A 20,375-nucleotide genomic window follows, 5' to 3' on the forward strand; every position below is an offset into this window, starting at 1 on the left:
TTTGTGGTATGCGTATGTAAACGTGAGCTACCACGGGACGGCACAACGGCGGGAGTTTAGTTAGTTTCTCGCCCTCGGTGCCCTTTCTGATGCTTATTGCTCGGTGACCGGGTAATATGTACTGATCATTGTAATACTGCCATACATAAGCACCACTCACCGATACGCACACGAAAACAACCACACACACAGGCACGCTCGGTTGCCTGCTTGAATATGGCGGCGCGCGCGCGGCCCGCAAAGAAACCCAAACCATTTACCACACGGGGGGCCATGCATGTGTGTGAGTGCGTTGGCAGGTTTTTCTCTCCTTTTACATGATGCCTTGGAGGGCTTTTTATGTTGTTGTTGTTGCTGTTCCTTCTTCTCTTGTTCCCTTGCACACACACACACGGGGATAATCAGAGCGTCTCCGCCCGTCCCGCGGCACCCTTTAGTGGCCCGGCCACCTTTGCCCGCCCTGTCCCGCACTGTTAGACACACTCACGGGGTCATCTTTGTGCAGAACATTTTTCCTCGAGTCATTATTACATGGTGATTTATATTGTGTGGTTTGTTGTTTGGTGCGCGCTCTCTCCTAGTGCTGACTAGTCCGTTCTAGTCGTTACTTCCTAGTTTCCCGTGTTGCGGCACTTGGAAAAAAGGCCGATATGGCGCTACCCGAGCCCCGTATGCGTGCGCTTGAGTTGGTGATTTTCGCTGATGCAGCATTTTGATGCCATTTTGCTGGCGAGTGCATGGTTTTTGGGAAATTTGGCAAAACGGTCCGTGCGCTTTCAGTTGAGAATTTTACCGCCGTGAATGTACGCCCGGTGTGAATCGTGTTGTGTTGTGCAAAAAGAAAAAAAAAATCCCGCACGGGGCTGGGTTTACACAGCGATGAGCCGTTCATAAAATTGTGTTAAATATGGAAAAGTGATGTAAAGAATTTTTCAACAACAAATGTTCAACAATTAGTTTATTGAAAAACAAAAAAAATATTGGGTGCATGAAAGTGCTGCACCAGTGCTGTATCCGTCTTAAACATACTTAAAGTGAAGAAATGTTGTTTTTTTTTGTTGATAAAATTGAAACAGTGTAGTGCAGTAGCAACTGTAAAGCTAAACAAAGTCGCTGCACAAATTGCCGCTCTCTATCGTGGAGTTCACTAGCCTAGTCAACTGTAAAACGAAGCGAAAAGTGCAAAAAATATACCAAACGAAAATCATTCTATTCATTGCTATAGCACTACTGGTACATGTTGAGCAAATTGTATGTGTGATTGTGTGTGTATGTGATTGTGGTAATACAAATAATTAAAAATAAAATTTGTGGTGTATAACAGTCAACATCAAGATCCATTATTTGCAACAAACAATATTCGATTTGTAAAGGTACGTAGTATTGTTGTTAAATTGAGAAGGGAAATTTTAAATGTTAAATAAATATAATGTTTGTAGGATATATGTATTTAAATCCTAAATGTACGATAGAATGGTTGGTGTTAATTTTTATCGATTCCAAAAGTTTTATTGGAAATTGGAATATTTTTAGGAATAATCATTATATTAGCAACTGAAATGATATCGGAATTCAAAATTGCAATTTTTATTATTCGACGATCACTCGCGTAGCGATCGAGAGCTTGTAAATCTTAACATTACGACCGAACACCGTGCTTTTACTGGATGAATATAGTGTCAAAAAGATTTTCCATATATATTTTTTAAACAAAATTAGTATGCTGATAACAACACTAATTGGAAATGGAGATTATCATCGAATATGTATGCTAATTGGCACCATTACGATGACAAATGATCCAAATTGTGCTCGAAGCTTTGAATACTCAGCTAGTTTTGTTTGTATAATTATAATAAGCAAGAGTTCTGCATGCAAAATATGTCATCTTGTTTACCATTACAACAAGTAGCAAGGACTGACTGTCTAGCTGCGGGTAAATAAAGTCCACAAAAAGCCAGAAACCTCTTGAGGTAATTGTTCCCATAAAGAAGAAGAAAAAGAGCCTTATTTAAATTTTTTATCTCTGCAGAAATCTGAATTCTTATACACTAAAAAATTAGGTTTGATCTAATCAATGTCTCTGTAACAACCTGATTGGTTTTGATATCGTTTCCAAATTCAATTCCCTTCGAAGATCAGACGATCATTCTTAAACTCGACGCTCTATTCCTTCTTCACATTAACAAACTGACTGTAACGAATTATTAAAGCACTGCCAGAAAGTTAAATGAAGAATGGTCGTCTTTTGATAGTTTATTTTTATGATATTACCTCTTAAAAAACTTTAAATTGTAATGGTCTGTACAAGTCTTTTGGAATTGTAGTTCAGAATCGAAACCAAAATAAAATTTTTAATCAAATCTTGCTATTATTGGAAAAGTAAGGTGATTAATTTTAAAATAACTTTAAAAATAATCAAACTTACAATGTTGAGCTTGCCGTTTTAGATTAGCGTTTTGGTACCTGAAACGTCAACTCGAGGACTTGAGCCATCATTGCCACATTGATTTCTAGACCTCAATATGAAAACTGCTTGTTGGCTGTGTTCGTCGTTATAGCAAAATTAATAAACCGCTAAACTATTTGGACACCGAGTTTGGAGAGATTTATTTGGCTTTCGATTTGAAATAATCCCATCTGTCAATAATCGTAATAAAAATAAATCTAGCAACAAAAGGATATTAGGCGTAAGCTAATATGTATTTGAGTTAAATAGAGAGAATGAAAGTGACTAAAGTTAACGAAACGTAAATTTCTGTAGGAATCTCATATGAAATTGGTACGCAAATAACCAAACCAATTGAATTTTAACCATGTTTATAGGCATTTCACGTCTCATTCGAACCGTCGCCCGTTTTTCCCCGTGATAATTGAATTGTACAAATTAAACCGAGCAACCATTTTGAATAACAATGCACAGTTCATTTGTCATGTTTATGGGTACATGCATGATAGCCTGTTCCACACGTACCAAAGTCCTGTCCCACATATGCCGCTGCCGGTTTCAATAGGGGCAGCGTTTGTAAGGGTTCTTCGGGAAACTTTACAACATTCTAAAGGTCTAATAATCCTGGTCACGTTTTCCCATCCCAATAACTGTATTAAGTGCACCCGGGGATGATTGGTTTTTGCTCCCTGTGGCAGCTGTAAAGTGGCCATTTTTCCAACACTGCCGTACTGCGCTGCCGTTGGCTGCAACATCTCTATTCCCTGGAGGAAAATGGAGGCATTATTTATTATGCAGCAATGGAGAGTGGAGAATGGAGAATATACACAAAAAAGGAAGAGAACGCTGCGCTGTGCACGACAATTGAACCGATACCGATGGTTGGCCCTTTTGATTTCATACACGGGATGGCACGGTGGAACCGAGAGTGGCCGGTTCATTAATTATGTTTCGGTTCGGCGATGGCTTCTCATTTATTTTCAATATTAAACATGTATAATGGGAAAAAAAATCTAAAACCCCAGCAATGGGAAAGCAAAAAAAAAAAAGATCCTTTTATCGTCGTCTTCCCTCTTCGTGGTAGTGTGTAAGTTCCCGGGACTTCTTGGGATGCGTGTATATTTTTTTTTGTTTCGTTACCCCGGGATCACTATGAACGTGCATGTGTGTGTGTGTGTGTGTGCAATGCGGATCATTAATCAATTTTTCCTTATTCAAATCCCACACGAAGATTCCCCAGTTTTATTGAACTGTCGCACTGGACGCAACGGAAACCATTAGTCATATTTTTCTGACACAGCCCCGCTTTCGGGGTAGGTCCCTGGCTCGGCACACAAGTTTTGCGCATCAATGTTGGGCCAAAAAAGAAGAAAAAGTAATGCTAGAAGTTTTGATTGGCCCCAGTGGTGAAGTTTATTCGCCAAAACGCTCGCGAAAAAATGGCGCCCTCGGGAGGTTTCCCGCGTGCGCATCATTGAAGTCGTTCTGTTTTTTGAACGTTTAAACCGTTTTTCGTTTGTTTTAATGTTTTTAAAAATATTTTTATTATCATTATTGAGTATTTTTTCAGTCATAAAATGATTAAAGAGAGCAACGTAAATGCGGACGGATCCGAATGTTTATGAATGATGTGCATTAATTCACCGAAACGTCACTGCACCACATCCGACGGTTTTGCTGCTTGATGTTATGATGATGCAGCACCTCCGCGCCCAAATTGCCAATAATCGAAACCAACGATGTTCACTTTTATTGGCCATTTCATTAACCACCGTCAGACTTCTGGCTGAATTTTACTTTCATTCGGCCACGTTTCGCCCCGTTTTCTTCACCCGGTTTTTCACCGTGGAGCGGTCCGGGGTGGGAGAAAAGGAAGCCCACTCTGCTCTAATGAAAAGATTACCAAAATTGATCGCAACCCAATTCTCCAATTTCAGTTGAATAATAGTTTCGTGCGCAGCAACACAACGCCTCCGGACGCGCATCTCGGAAGGAAACTCTCGGACAGGCAGGTGTGGAAGAGCATTTCTAGTTATATATGCCGCTGCGGTGCGATGCTCAAGTACACTTGAGAGAACATGGAGTATTGCATAGGCTTCCTTCCCCCGGTCACGTACACTTTGTGGCGCCCGCGAGCGTTCCAAGGGACCGTTGAGAGGGTTCCAGAGGGTCAAATATAGGGGTTGTTTTTTGTTTTGTTAATTGTAATTTGTTTCCCGTCCAAAGACACTGTGCAGAATATTGTGCGATTGTGTGCTACAGTGTATAATTGTAGCGCACATCTAGAATGGCGTACCTTACGCATCCTTCATGACGCAAAACAATCCAAATTGTGTAGACGGCAAGGAATTGGGAACAAAAAATCGGCTGCATAAATCCTACAGTCAAGGCAACGGACAGCTAAAGGAAATCCGAACTTACAGAACAATAACTTTAAAAGGACGGAGGGACGCAAAGGGAGCAAAACACATTCCGGCGGGGCGAATGGGAGAAAAAAAAGACTAATTTAAAAACATTTTGGTGTGTTTTTTGAAGTTGAAGGTTATTTTTCATAATTGATTTCTATGTACAAGCAGACGTTTATATACACCAGGCGACGACGCGGTGCTTGCGCTAGAGGGTAAAGAAGTTGTGTGTGTGTTTTTTTTTTATGTTGCTTCTTCGTCTCCATATTCGACAACGACTAAACACACGCTCACGATCGCTACGAACGAGGATCGTTTATTTACGTTGCGGCGGCGGCTCGCCGTCGGCCCAGCGATCTGTGTGCAAGGAAACGAGAATGATAGACACACAAACACACACACACACATCAAAACCAGAAGACTTCCAAAAGACACCCACCAAAAGCGGAGTAAAAGAGAGAGCGGAAAATTAGAGGAAGATTATACGAAAAGCAGAGCTTATGTACAATTATCTACCAAAGCCGCGGCGAAAAAGCACGCCATCGTAAAACACATGGACCCGAACCGAGTTCGAGTTCGCTTTTCGGACGTTTGTTTTGCCGGGTTGTGTGCTCCTACCCCCGTGGCAAGATACGCGTTTGATCATCCTCGCCGATGGTACTCGAGAGCGCCGCCACTGCAGGCCGAGAGGCGAGGATCAAAAACCGATAGTAGTGCACGGTTTGGTGCGTCGATTCGGCTAATTGGAAAATATAGATTTTTGGTGCTTATGTTTTGTCGAGCTGTTCGAATCCAGCGTCGGTGTGCGATTGCCGCCCCGCCTTGACTAGTGATCGGTAGTGTGGTTCAGCGCTGTTGCGAATCTTTCCTTTGCTAAGGCTGCAATAAAAGCGAGCAGAATCGAATAGCAACAAAATGGCGGCAAGTTTTTGCAATTGAGGTGCATCTTTAAGCAATTTGTTATTTGTTTCATAACATTTGAGTAGATTTTAAGTAAGTTGTTTGATTAGCATAGCCTACAAAATAATTGCATTCCGTTTTAGTACATGCAAAACTGTTCAAACTGAGCAATACAACTAGTATTTTTGCAATAACAAAAGTATTAAGCAATACTACAATTAGGAAATAACTATTTCTCCTTCTTTTCTTAAGGGAAGATAAACACGCAGAAGCTCATATAAAGGTCTTTTTCTGGGGTAATATAAGTTTTCAGGGTGTTTATTGAGGATATTGTGGAAAGTCCATTGCAGTGCAGAAGAATGTAAACAATCTGGTGAAAACTGCAAATCAATCAGTTCACAGTCCTACCAGAAATTCTGGCTATCGATTGGTCAACCGTAGTCTTGTAACAAACTCAAATATTTTCAAGTTATTTTTTGGGTTTCTATAACTTTGTATTTTACTAATGTAACAATCATTTCCCGCGTTACGCGACATTCGTGATACGCGAAACTAAAAATTTTGACATTTTGTGTTTTGACTATTATAAAAACTACTTTCGGTAAAACATTTACTCTAACTGTCAACATAAACATAGTACAGTAGCACATCGATTATCCGGGGCCTGATTAACCGGCGGGCGGATTATCCGTGAGCTAAATAATGACAGCTAGTAGATTAGTTTTGAATTTTTGATAGTTTAATCGGTTAGCCCGAGAGGAATTTGAGATTTTTTCTACAAAGAGTTTATCAAGCTAAACTCTCTGGAAAATGTAACAAATTGTTAATAAATACTTAGTTCTTACATTAAAAACACATTAATACTTATAGCATTAGCATTTTTAATTATTTGCACGTATAAAGCTGTTAGGACCTGTTATCCGTAGAAATCGATTAACCGGCATGCAGCCGGTCTGCAATTGCCTGGATAATCGACGTTCTACTGTACTACCTATTATGAGTTTTATGTGTAACTTGCAAAGAATTATTCGATCCCTGAATTCAAAATTTAAACGGTATTATAAAAGAGAATTCGATTTACGCGAAAATTCGAGTTCCGCGAATTTCTCTCACACGCATTATTCGTATACCTCGGGGAATGACTGTACAACACAACATGAACATACGCATCAATTTATCCCTGAAACTAATTCACAAACCTTAACTGGGGTTTGACTGGGGTTCGGGGCGGCCCGGTGGCATGATGGTAGCGGCGCCGGTCTTCACACGAACGGACTGGACCAAAATCCCATCCGGGCCAATCCCCCGTAGCAAGGACTGACTATCCGGCTACGTGGTAAAATAAGTCGATGCGGCCAGGCCGTTCTAACGAAAAAATAACTGGGGTTTGACATTTATTTAGACAGACAAACAGACAGCTAAGCTGTATATTAATTCGTCTCTCATTTTTATAACTGAAATCTGGTTAAATATATCATATACAAATGAATATATGATGTACTAAGACTCTATTAATCTATTTTATGTAATATTATGGCATATTATGGAACTAATCCTAGCGTAAAAGAGCAGTAGTTCAGCTTTGAAATGTTGCACTGAAAAGCTGAATTCAAAGTGTTTTTGTAGAACTCATTAAAATTATGCACCATTATTAGCAATGATTCGTTATGACTTCATAATCGCTTACTCGGAGGGGGAGCTAAAAAATGCCTGTCTTATTATTCCTTCTGGAGCATAAACATTTAATTTTGGTAACAAGTTATGGGCATTAATTTCTTCAGTTCAAAGTTTAGCTATAAACACCCATTTGAGCTACTGGACGTCTTTGATTTGAAGTGATTGCAAACTTCGCAGTCAACACGAACAGTTGCACTACGAGAAAAACGCCTGCAACCTGATGTATGCAAGAGCTCGCAGTCGGTCACAAAAGGACGCGATGAAACTCTAAATTTGACCGGACCACCGGCAAACATTTAACTTTCATGGCTACTCTTCAACAAATCCAAAACAAATGTTTTAAGTAGATTTGAGGAATTGCGTCAGTGTGATATATACTAAATAGAATTGACTACTGAACTAAATACTCAAGATCTAAGCTTGGATTTAATGATTGCATCTCAATTTGGCGCCTAGATAATGAAAGCCGTACTCCAAAAATATTAATCAATTACTCTGTAATAGTAAAAATTATAGCTCGATAAACTTTTATGGTAGTGTCTGACATGCTTTAGTTGTTTTATTTTATCACTTTATGTAGGTTTTTTTTAACATTTTGTAAAAACATAAAACCCATATTGTACTAGCGGTCACTTCCCACCTGCCGCCGGAATGTACCGCCAGACGGTTTGGTCAAGGACGAACAGTGGGGGGGGAACACTCGAATGCTTAAAACCATCAGCAATTCCGTTGCATTGTTCCGATAACTTTGCGACAGTAAACGTTCGCAAGAAATGTCTAACAAACACCCGCACAAATGCAGCTGACTCATCCGGTGTTTGTGCGTATGTTAGTTTTACTTCAATCCAAACCTCCAAAAGCTATTCACTATCACCGCAGGGTCAACCACAAGGGCGAGAGGGAAAGAGATGATGTTTCGTTTCGCTTTTCTGCCAGGGTGGCGGAAAAGCGTAACAAATTGGGACCTCTAACAAAACATGCACACATGCGCAAGGGGCGGGTGGGGGTGGTGGGGAAATTCCTTACCTTGAGTGGGGTGGTCACCATCGCCTAGCGTCCATCACATTCCCGGCGTCTCCATCGCAGCTGTTGCCTGTGTTGATTGCTTTGCGAAGAAGGTTTGTCAGAAGGGAATGAAAAACGAGAGCAGCAGCAACAAGAGGAGCGTTACACGCCCGAAGACGACCACGGGCCAACACGCTGGAAGTTGAAAGACGAAATGCCGACAGAAATGTCGAATCTTGGACGATCTACGGCGACGATCGTCCACCGCCCCGATCCCGACTCATCCTCCCGGGCAATAATTTTCACATGCCTGGCGGTTCCAATCGATCGACGATCGGGTTCGACAAATCGTTCGAACAAATCGAGATCATGCGACGGTCTTCTTTTCCTATGTCTCCTCCATTCTATCGCTCTTTCCATCTCTCTCTCTCTCTCGCTCGTCTTCATATTTTTCTCAACCTCAAGCATCGTCACCAAACCCTTCTCGACTCGCGGTCGGGTGTCGACGTGCCGGAATGGCCAACACTTCCTCCTCGTCACCGTACCGCTTCCCCTTTTCCACCCCTCCATCAAGAGGATGGAAAAAAGTGTATTACATATTTCGTCCACAAGTTAACTAATAATCAACCGATATCTCATGGATAAAATCAATAAGGAAAGAAATTAATAGCATTCCCGCGTGGCGGCTAGATTCCCCTTACGGCGGGTTGACTCCTCCCTACCAAAAGGGGGCACTTCCCATCTCCCCCCCCCCCATTCTACACGGTTGGGCCACCAAATCTGCCTTGATGGTTGAAGTTTTGATGGCTTCGCCTTCCAGTTTCCTTCTCTCTTGATTGAAGTGTTTCTTATAGTGCGTCGTCGTGGCCGTCGCGGTAAACATTTCCACCATCAAATGCGTTACGGCGCGCACGTCCTCGCTCGGTTGATGATCACTGCTACGAAATGAAACACACACACACACAGAGTGTTATTTTAGGGGGGGGGATTGCACACGTTTGCCAGGCGTACAAAATTAAAGTTGATGGAAAGACGCTCATAGAATCGTGATGGAAAAAGGAACAATTTCAATCTTTTTCTAATCAAACGCACATCGTCCACCCAGGCTCTTCATGTTTTATCGAACAAATTCTATTGAAACGGATTGTAATTTCTTGACTGGAGTTTAAATGTTTAAGTAAAAACTTAAGTAAATAAAACTTATTTCTCATTGGCATTCCGACCTCGATCTTAGCATCTTTAGCTGATTACTGTTGCTGACATTGCTGATATTAATGTTAGCTATAAAAAAGATGCTATAAAACAATCGAATTCGGATCGGTCCATCTACATTATCAGTTTATTTACTTGATCGTTTTTCATCTTATAAGTTGTTTTATAAAATTTTTAGTTGTTTGGGTTGCTGATACATACTGTTTGCATTGTAATTCATGTTGTCATGCTGAAAATATGTTAATTTGTGTACGTTCACTAAAAGCACCTTTAAACCCGTAAGTCTAAGTGCTTCTTTACATCAATTAATGGCAATTAAGGGCAAGCGTAGGCTGAGCATTGTAGGGTAAATGTTTAACCTCTGTACGTCTGTAACGGCTGGTTGTATATTAACGTTTCTTTCCCCCATCCCATTCTTGCAATCTAGGCGAGTACGTTTTGAACAGTTCGGACATTGATAACAGTCTGCCACCACCGCTGGCAGACTTGTTTCTGGAGGAAGGCTTAACGCTACCGGACCTCGGCGAAACAGTGGTAAGCAAGCGCGCTGTGGCGCAAGAACTCACACTTGGACAGTCGAATCCACAATAACAATCGCCCGTTCCGCAGGTGGACACAATCGACGAAGTCAAGTTGGACGACAGCGAAAACGTGAGCGGCGAGAATCACGACGAGCAGGAGGTGCAGCGCATCGAGCGGGAACTGCAGCAGGTGTCGGTGGACGAGATTTGTCTAGGTGGCGCTGCCGGTTCGACGAACGCTGCCGAGCACAGCAATTGTGACGATACCGGCGAGAACCTCGGCACGGTCAACGAAACGGTCGCGGACACGGCAACGTCCGACGAAGGTCTTGACGAAGTCGCACCGGTGACCGATGATCTAGAGGATCTGCTTTGCGACATGATGATACAAACGTCGTCCCACTTTCAGCACACGCGCCAGAACACACAAGGCTACGGCCATGGCGCTATGAGCAGCTTCCGGCAAACAACGACGGGGGGATCGGGTTACCATCACCACCATCACCACCATCACCATCATCATCAGGTAGGTAGGGGAGGCGGCGCATCCGTTTGCGAATTCGTGTGTTTCGTGTGCAAAAAGCCCAATCGGGGATGGTCGCTGGGCGACATACTAGGCGCCAACACACGATCAACCAATGTTGAAAAAGATTTTGGCAACTTGTGCCTCAATTGCTCAAGGTATTTTGAAATCTTGAGGACATTGAGGTACATCGTAAAATTGTTTTATATTTGGTTATGAAAGTTAGAATTATGTTTCAAAGTTAAACATTTATGTACAGGCAGTCCTGGAGATACGCAGTTTCTTTTATACGCGGATTCGGAGATGCGCAGAAATCTAAGCAAAAAAGGGAAAAATTGTCGAAAATACCTTCCTTTGTCATATAAAAAAAAACATTTGTTCATTGTACTGTATTCTTTCAAAAAAACGGCTTAATTTGCAGAATAAATTAAGTACAGAGAAGGAAGCTAATTACGTAACTTTAAAGTAAAAACGATTTTACTCCCGCATTTGACTTATAGCGGTCCGCTATGATAGCGTATCTCGGGGACTGCCTGTACTGATGTTGAAATAGACCGTTTTGGGTGTAAAAATTGCCATAATTTACATTAGAATTGATTCATAGCTCATAATTTAATTCTTATATTTTAGTTAACAATACGACACGTTCTGTTCTTAGCTGTTTCTTTTAAAGTTGTAGTTTTGTTTCTTATTTACAATCAGATTAGGAACACACAGACACGGAATCATTAATAGAATAACAATTTGTCATCACACTTTGACAACGATCCCATTAAAAGCTTGTCAAAATGTTAGATATGCCCATTGATCGTTCCTTACCTCGCTCGGGCATTTATAGACCATCTCAGCGAACCGTACGGTTCTGCCTTCCTTGGAATGTGTTCCGAACGATTTGTCTGCCCAATATTGACAGCCACGATGTGCGATAAAAAATTATCACTAAACACCATGTTTTACCGTGCCCGCGTGCAGCAGAAGATACCCGCATCTAGCGCATCCTGGCCGCCTAAGAAGACAAAACATGCCTTTCTGGTGCCCATCAACGCATATTTAGCGTTGTGTTATTGATCGTTTTTTTGTATGCAGTCATTGTGTCGCTACCGATAAAAAAAAAAACCCCCGATCACCGCCAACATTTTGATGGTCGGTTCCTTTCTGTTTTCCACCTTTCTTCCACATCCTCCTTACGATCGATTAGTGATCGTACCGCCAAGAGAGTGTGTCGATGATCGATTGGGGATTTGTTCGCTGTTCGAAGCATCTCCGAGCGCACGGCTTCGGAAGGTGGGTGGATATTGTCCCCGAGGAGAGAAAGGTAATAAATTATCTCGTTTTAAACACACCGCAACCCGGGGTCCTCGACAGGTCCTTCGATGCATTCACCCGCTGCGTGCTTTCTTCGGGATTGCAACCGCAACGCAAAACTCCACTCGTCCAGCGTCGGCAGTGTAATCCTTTTATGCATAAAAAAAATGATGTGCCTTGACGTGTTTACAATTAATCATTAAATTGCCACTAAAAGCCAACCCAGCGCATCCAGTCGGAACAGTGCACTGCTGTTCTGCCGGTGCACTCCTACGCACACCTTCTGCGGTGTGCGGATGCTCGGAGAAAAAGCAACCGGTCGGTCGGTGGGACACACGGAAAACGAAGGAACCAAACCGAAAAAAAGGGATGTTATCCGCAAATGCTATCTCCTGTTGTTGCGGTCCCAAAGACATCCCGGGGTGAGGCGGCTGTGTAGAGAGAGAGAGAGAGCTCTCACCGAACGAAAGCACTCTGGGTGCCGGGGCTACTGATGCCCGTTTTCGTGTATTGTGTGCATAACGTGTTTAATGCTTCTTTCTCTGCCGGTCGTCGCCGTAGGGACGACAAGTGGAGTCCCGGGGATGGAGTGAACGGAACGGGGTTTGAAAGTGCTGCTGAGAATGGAATCGCAGGAGGGCCAACAAGTTGCACGGACGATTGTTGCACTTGTGTTGCGGTTGTGTTGCGGTCCCGTTTCCCTCGGTTTCGGGGTCGTTTGGACGGCTCGGGGGGAAAACGCGGTGGTAATGGATGGACCGCGCAGAAGATGGACCTTTCAGTCAGCCGGGTAAGATTTAATCGATGTCAGCTTCCCGGGAAACTGCACGAACGCTCGAACCGGAACCACTGGTGTGTACCTGTTTCCTCCCGGGGTCGCACAAGTGTGTGATGGTGGCGATCCTACATATGCGCGGTGACATGTGCACAGAATGGGACAGACAATAAAACAATAAACGGAAAACCTAGGGGGCTGGGTATTTTCAACCGCCACAGTGTGGAAGAACCATGCATCATTCGATTATCACTCGGTGTGTGAAAAAGGGGCCCCGTTCTTAAGGCAAAAGGTGGGAAAAAGGAGCACAATTGGATGAATTATTGCCACTTGCTACCGGTTTTGTGGTTGGAGGATTGGTTTATTGCTTGCTGCACAAGCGAGATGGTAAACTGGAGCGATGATAGGCGCTGACTTGCCTCTTGCCGGTGTGTGTGTGTGTGGATAAGAAAGTTGTCATTAGGAGGACGTTTGCCATCTTTTGTAGCTTTTGTTTTATGTTTTCTAACTGTTTATTTATCATACAGACAGTAGTACAGTTACTGCTGTAGATGAGTGTCAGGAAATGAAGCTGTTTAGCTTGATTTTCAAGTGCACAGGACTGCAGTCAGACCGTTCTGAGACCATAGAATATTATAGAGGAGTCATTGTAGAGGAAAAGTTTCAACTATCAAGCATTGTTTGCAACGGAGATGCAATGTTTTAGCATCAAAACCTCATCATGGAGCAATATTATTTGTAATGTTTGACCGCAAATAACTTGGAAAACATCTTGGAAACTGTTTATCAGGACTCATCGAGACTCACAATCTCTCACCGATAAGAAGTACATCCGTTTTTTTAAAGTCTAGATCGAAATGATTCCAGAATGTGATTTACTTACTTATCAGGAGCTACAACCGCTTCTCGGTCTTGGCCTGCTGCAGGATTCCCGTGAATCGCTCATAGTCGAGCGCCCTTGTCTGCCAATCCATTGTCCGGGCCTTTCCGGCGGACGCATAAACGCCATCACTCCATCTCAATTTAGGCCTATTTCGCCTCCTCTGTCTATGTGGATGACCTAAAAGGACTAAAAGGGATGGGTCGTTCGGTGTCATTCTCATTACGTGCCCAGCCCACCGGAGCCTGACGAATTTAATCCTCTGTACGACAGTAGGTTCGCCGTACAGCTCATAGAGCTCGTCATTGTACTGGTTCTTCCATTGTCCTTCCACACATACGGGGCCAACAATGCTTCTGAGCATCTTCCTCTCGCACGCGTCTAAGAGGGTTTCGTCAGTTTTAGACAAAGTCCATGTCTCAGAGGCGTATGCGAGTACTGGAACTATATAGGCTCTATATAGTTCCAGCTTTGTTCGTCGCGACTGGTACTTTGACTGGCCCTGAGAGTTTGTCATCTACGATCTCCTGGCACGTAACGTTGGTCATTGGCATTCGTACTAGTCTGGTAAGTTTGGCCAGGATTCCATTGCGCATTGCGTCATCCAGTTTTATCATGGCTATCCTGTCATATACGGTTGCTGCTCCGCCATTTTCTCCAAAATCTGCCGCATGCTAAAGATCTGATCAGTGGTTGTAATTGTAATTTACAGGGGTTCCGCATTCAAATGGCATACTTTCATCCTGTTGAAGTTGAGCTGGAATATGTCGAGGTACATTTGGAATCGTCCTCAATATCTGGAACCTATTCCGATACACTTGAAAAGCTTTTGGGCATGGCGCATGAGTCAGACAAGAAAACTCTGTACAGAATCACATGAAATGTTGAAGAAGATCCAGAAAATTGAGAGGAATCAACACATTGGAGTTCAGCTTGACAAAAACTCCGAAATAAATCCACTTTGACCACTTGCTGTCGACATTAAATTTATAAAATGGTGGATTCGTTATTCCACCATTTCATTGCAGACTGGAAACAGTACAAAGGAAGAGCCCACAATACCGTGCTAAAACCGGTGCAATAGTAATTTGCGTTCATTATCTGCAGTCTTTTGTCGTGTTTTAGGCCGTTTTTTCTTTCTCTCTCTTATTCTGTGGCACCATCTGCAAAGTGCAACAACTTGCCCGCCGAGCGTCTGCCACAACCCCCGCCTGATGTTGCAACCGTTGGTCCACCACTCGAACAAAAGGGCGTTTGCTGCTCGTAAGAAGGTTGATTTGTTTTTCTTTTCTTTTCTTACTTTTAGGGAAAAGAATTTTAAGGAGGATAAGTTTTTTTTTTAAAGTAACTGCCGCGCACATCGTCCCCGTTGGCAGGCAATAGGCAACACGGGCTCTCGCTGTACGCTTCCGTCACCATAATTATGGTTGTTTCGTGCGCTTTTGAAGCGTCCAGTGTCTGTGCGCGGGATGGATTGTTCGTTCGCTTGAGAATTCTGAAAACTCTGCGCTCGTTCTTTTTTTTCCCTCCTCCCTGTGATTACGGAATGCCGGCGGTCCGCGCATCCCGGGTGCTTGCTCGCGCGCACACTAACCTGTCGAGAGGCCTAGAACGGGCGCGGACACAACGGAACGGGCGTACGGAAGAATAGCATTAATAATAGCACGGCCACCACAACCATCAGCACTGGGCGAAGTGGGCGCGAAGGCAAAAAGAATAACAAAATAAAACGAAATAGAGATGATTTCGATTGATTTTCAAAAACGCATTAAGTAAGAGGGTGCCTTGCGAGAAGAGCAGCGAGAAGTGGGTACAGCCCGCAAGGGTGCCCCTTAACCATCGCAACCTGAAAAGGGCCAATGAGAGCCGAGAAAGGAGATCACACCGGCCACTGGTCAAGAATGTAGGAAGGAAAACGGGAAGAAGACGCACCGGCAAAAGCGAGAACGAGGCGGTTTTGAAAATGAAGGCGCAACAAGTACACGCTTTGCGCGGGGTTCTGTGGTACGCAAAAGGATCGATCCGGATCGATCGTTCGCCGTTCGGGGGGCAAAGTAAGCGCTGTGGCTGGGTGTGTATTATTGTTACTTGGTTGTTTTGTTTTTCCACCGGGTGACTTCCAACCCGGGGATATGCCCTACATTATACGGGAACCACCGAACGCAGGGCGAGATACGATCGGCCGTGAGAGCAATAATAACACAGGAGAAAAATAAAAACAAAAATTACCAAACCCCAGACAAATCTATCTCGCTCGCTCCCAAGTGCGGCCGAGTCTGCGGCGATCCGTGCGCATCCTTCCTCAAGAAAGATGGAGACTCGATTCCGGACGAAGCCAGAAGCCGCACTTGGGTTTGCCGGCCAGCGCGAAAAACCCCGTGTTAAACCCCTTTGCCCAGACGCGCACAACAAGTGTTGTTGTTTTTAAAGTAAACTTTCAAGCTTTTCCTCGCCGTTTGGGCAGCGCAAACGTCTGCTGTGCTGTTATTTCTACGCAGCAGTGTTCTCGGTATGCCTGTTTTTTTGCGGATCGTGTCCAGCAAGAGAAAGAAGGACGTCAGTGCGAGAATGTCCTTTCGGGCAAGTGTTGTTTTATCCCCTCGCTGTCGAAAGGAACCTCACCGGTTCGGGCTTAAGGGCACTGGCTGGGTTGTTGGGTTGGGACACGAGATGTTCCTGATCATGAGGTCTTGTATTTCGCCCTCCCTCTGCCCCTCACCATCCTCGGGTGCTTTTGGACAATTTGGGGTGAAATTATGTGCTGGAAGCGGAGGCGATGGGCAAGCTATTTCACAAGTACTTGAGTGCACTTGGTTATTTATTTATTTTATTTTTTTCGCTCGGTTTTATCCGGTGCTCGAACCCGGTGGTTATGCCACTTAAGCCGGTTATCCTTGCGTCCCATCGACGACGAGAACCACTTGTTCGATCTTTGATGAGAGTGGTTTAAGTGAAGAATGGTTAAGAAACGATTCCTTTTCAAGCAGAATAAGTTTTAAAACCCAAAAATTCCTGGTCAATGGTTGTTGATTGGGATTTTGTTTCGTGTCTGCGGAGTTGTTGAACGTATTTCGCAACATGATGTGATTGTTGTTACGATAGATATTGCAAAGACTATTGCGAAGGGGGTACATTAAAGCATACAGTTTACACCTTATGAAGAACTTCTTTCATTGTTTCTATTTTTTGTTGCATGCTTTCCGTCATTCGTCCCCTTTTCCCGTAGCTTGTTTAATACTGCAGGAAAAAACGCTTTTTGAGACGCAATTATACGGTGATCAATTTTATTTTTATAACTTCGTCCTATCGACGAGACAACACCACCCCCTTGACACACGACGGGGATGTATTGAGTGATGTGACGTTAAACGCCATGTGCGCCACAAAGTTCATCAGGAACGTGACCGAAATTGGCACGCACACACACATCCGCGACAAGGAGGTACAAACAGTTAAACAAACAAAACAAATTGATTTCAGTATGTTTTTAGCACGATCAAGTGCGTTACTGTGAGTGTATTTGTGGTGGTTTTTTTTTCGTGTTTTGTTTGCATCTTCTTCTGTTCTTTGTTTTGGAGAGAGAGATAAAAAAAAGATCCACATATCGATCTTTGCAACAAAACATTAACCATTACCCCAGCCGATAATGTGGCCGGCTCTCCCTTCCTCCCCAAACAAAAAAAAAAACAGTAAAACAAAAAGAGAAGAAAAAACTGAAACACAATTACAAATCAACGCCAACTCAAATGGGGGTTAAAAAAAAAACAACAAAACGCACAACCGCGGATCGACGAGACACGTCAAGTTCACGATCGAGTGGACCATCATGTGCGTACAGCACACGGTTATCTCTCGCGTGTACGTCCACGCCGTACATTCGTACGGAAGACTTGCGCGCAGCGGCAAGCGACGAACGGGCCGTCCATCCAATGTGGTGCGGGCAGAACTGTCGACTGTCAGACAGGGATGGGACGCATAAAAGGGAGATAGCACAGTTGATATGCAAACCATTCCGCGTTGGTACGATCCTGCCCGGTCCGGTACAGCATCACCACGCAAATGGAACTGAGCACCGGTTGTGGCTTCTGGGTGCGCAACAAACAAATGAAGAACGGAACGGAACAGAAAAAAAAGGCCAGCCAACACACACCACCATGCGATCGCGTACGCAAGAACTCTACGATCTACGAGGGAAGAAAGAGAGAGAGAGAGAGAGGCCGAGTGGCATGACAACGTGTGTGCCGCTTGTTGCCGTGTTGCCGAGAGTTTGGCAGTGGCTGTTTAGTTGAATTTCGTCTTGTGTTCTGTTAACACAGTGTTGTTGTAGTACAAAACGGTTAGAATTGTTTTCGCTTTCCCCCGGCAGTTGTTCCCGGTCCCAGGGTGGGCAAACATTGCTGCACACGCCGATTTCGAGCTGTTATCTCCTCTTTCATCTTGCACTGCGAGAATGCTAATGGATCCAGCACGTGGACGAAGGTATTTGATCGCTGCAAATGGTGGTAACTGCTCGGGTTCTTTTAACTCGCTTAGATTTCCTTCGGCAAATTTACAATCTTTTGCATGAAGTAATACAATAACACTGCCTTATTTCACCTTCGAGCCGATTATAAATCCCATTCGGGATGGGTTTTTTTTTTATAACGCGTTCGATGCGTGAATTTTGCCGTAGTAAACCACCGTCCGAAAAGGCTTGACCTTTCCGCATCCTCTACGCGATCGAGTGAGCGATTTTTTTTTCGTTGCTGTCGTTGTTGTGGTGTTCGCTTGCTGTTCTTGCTTCGAAAAATTCTGTAACCAAAAATCAAAAAACCGATCGCACGATCATCATCATCGGTCGTGTCCGGGCTTGTGTTGTGTCTGTACGCGACCTGTCTTTCAATCGCAATTGTTGTTGTTGTTGCTTTTTTCTGCTCTACTCTTCACCACCAGAAGACTTCCTTCTCTGTGCCCCCATCGCACAGCGCGGTTCTGTCTGCATACGCCACACGGGGCAGGGGGAGGGGGGATCGTGTTCCGCACTGAGTGAGTGCCAAAAAAGTGGAGTACTGTGTGCGCAACAAGCAAGCGCCCAAAAAAAAGGCTCACGATGGGAGATTATTTTCAGACAATTTGTTTGTTTTTTTACAAACTAATCTTCGCCTTGTACTGGCGCTGTAACCATACGGCGGGCCGCGTAGGGAGGATGCTTTTACCCCCCCCCCTTTTTTTAGCCTAATGAGTGACGAGTTTGACGTACTTCTGGCGTAGGAAAAATGGGTGTCTCATATTAGCTTTAAATGGCTGTGTTGGAGTATATTTCGAGTTTGAACAGACAAGCCTTCCCCGGTGTTACTAATAATCGTCGGTTGAAGAATAATTGCCGCCACAGGAGTAAATGAGTCGCTAATGAAGGTGGACCAGTGCACGCAACTACTAGTGCTGGCGGGCAGTGGAATCGATATTGTAAACTGCTCCTTAAACAAACATGTTATCAATTCGTTCGAAGCAAAATTCGATTGCAGCACTGCGTGTGTTGTGTTACGAAAACGGGCACTTGCTCTAGCAGACATTGGCTTCCTACCGATAGACAACACCACTTCCCCTTTGCTAATGAGTGGCTAATTATAATGCTGCTATTGCAGTAATAACAAAACACCCCCCAACAGAGGAGGAGATTGAAGCAAAAAAAAAATAAACAGTGTGGCTCTCGGCGATGGAACCGTCCGGCTAAACGCTTCCGATTCATGCGTACACCGAAGGTACACGGGCGGCATCGTACAGCTCTTTCACTACCCCATAATAAAGTGAAGCTCCCAACCCAACCCCGCTCAACATCATCAACCTTTTGCCGCTGCAAACGGGGCGTATGCGCTGGAGTAAAGTGCAACCCTTTAGGGTCCCCCCCCCCCCCAAGTTGGGTGGAACAGGGTGGCGGAAGAGATGCACATGAAGTGGCGGTCGTCAAATTCGATTCCCTGTTCGAATTTGGCCTAACCATAGTGTGTGCGCTGCTGGCCAACCTCACCCCCCGTGCACGGGGGAGGATCTACCATCCAAACCAATGGATGTCGCTTGACATTGTGAATGTGTGACGTGACCTTGGCGGTAGCGTAAAATTAGTTGAGCAAATGATATACAATTAATTTGTTCTAATGTTGACCCGTTCGATTGGGGCGGAGAAGATTGGACGTACGGTGGGAGCCCGCTTTGTCGTTTATGTGTCGCGGCATAGTGGCATCCCTTTTCGCTTTGACCGTTCGTAGCTTCCTTTCTTGTCGTTTTGTGTTTCGACTATCACATAAGGGTTAGGTGCCGTCCAACCAAAACAATGCCGTGCAAATGTACAGTGGCACCAAGGCTTCAAAGCTTCAACTTCGTGTATTTAGGTATGATTGTACGTTTTCCGTACCGTCCGTACTGCTTGAAGTTCTAAAGTTCTAAGCCCTAATACATGCACTAATTGGCCAAATTAACCATTTGTCTACGTCTTTCTTTTCTTACAGTCTCGCGTACCGTTGAGTCGAGCAGTTTCGATGGAACAGCGCTGGCAGGATCTGGCGAATCTGCTCAGTTTTCCACCCGGCATGGGAGTGGGCATGGGTGTCGCCGATATGCCACCGTCCCATCCGTCGCATGCGCACTACCCATCGCACTACCCATCGTACCAGGTAAAGGGCGTCCATCCTGCGGATAACGCTGGCGCTAATGACGCGCGCGAAATGTGCGAAATGTATTGAACGT

At 44.2% G+C, this 20,375-nt stretch overlaps 1 protein-coding gene across 1 annotated transcript in view; it reads left to right on the top strand.

The window, feature by feature from the left end:
• LOC128714069 (segmentation protein cap'n'collar) overlaps nt 1-20,375 on the top strand; it is a 38,765-nt gene that overhangs the window by 11,232 nt on the left and 7,158 nt on the right. Inside the window, exons 4-6 of the mRNA XM_053808946.1 lie at nt 10,076-10,182; nt 10,258-10,695; nt 20,138-20,302. Coding sequence (XP_053664921.1) covers nt 10,076-10,182; nt 10,258-10,695; nt 20,138-20,302 — 710 coding nt within the window. The remainder of the gene's footprint in view (nt 1-10,075; nt 10,183-10,257; nt 10,696-20,137; nt 20,303-20,375) is intronic.

This window comes from Anopheles marshallii, chromosome 3 (assembly GCF_943734725.1).
Source record: "Anopheles marshallii chromosome 3, idAnoMarsDA_429_01, whole genome shotgun sequence".
In the NCBI taxonomy this organism is placed as follows: Eukaryota; Metazoa; Arthropoda; class Insecta; order Diptera; family Culicidae; genus Anopheles; species Anopheles marshallii.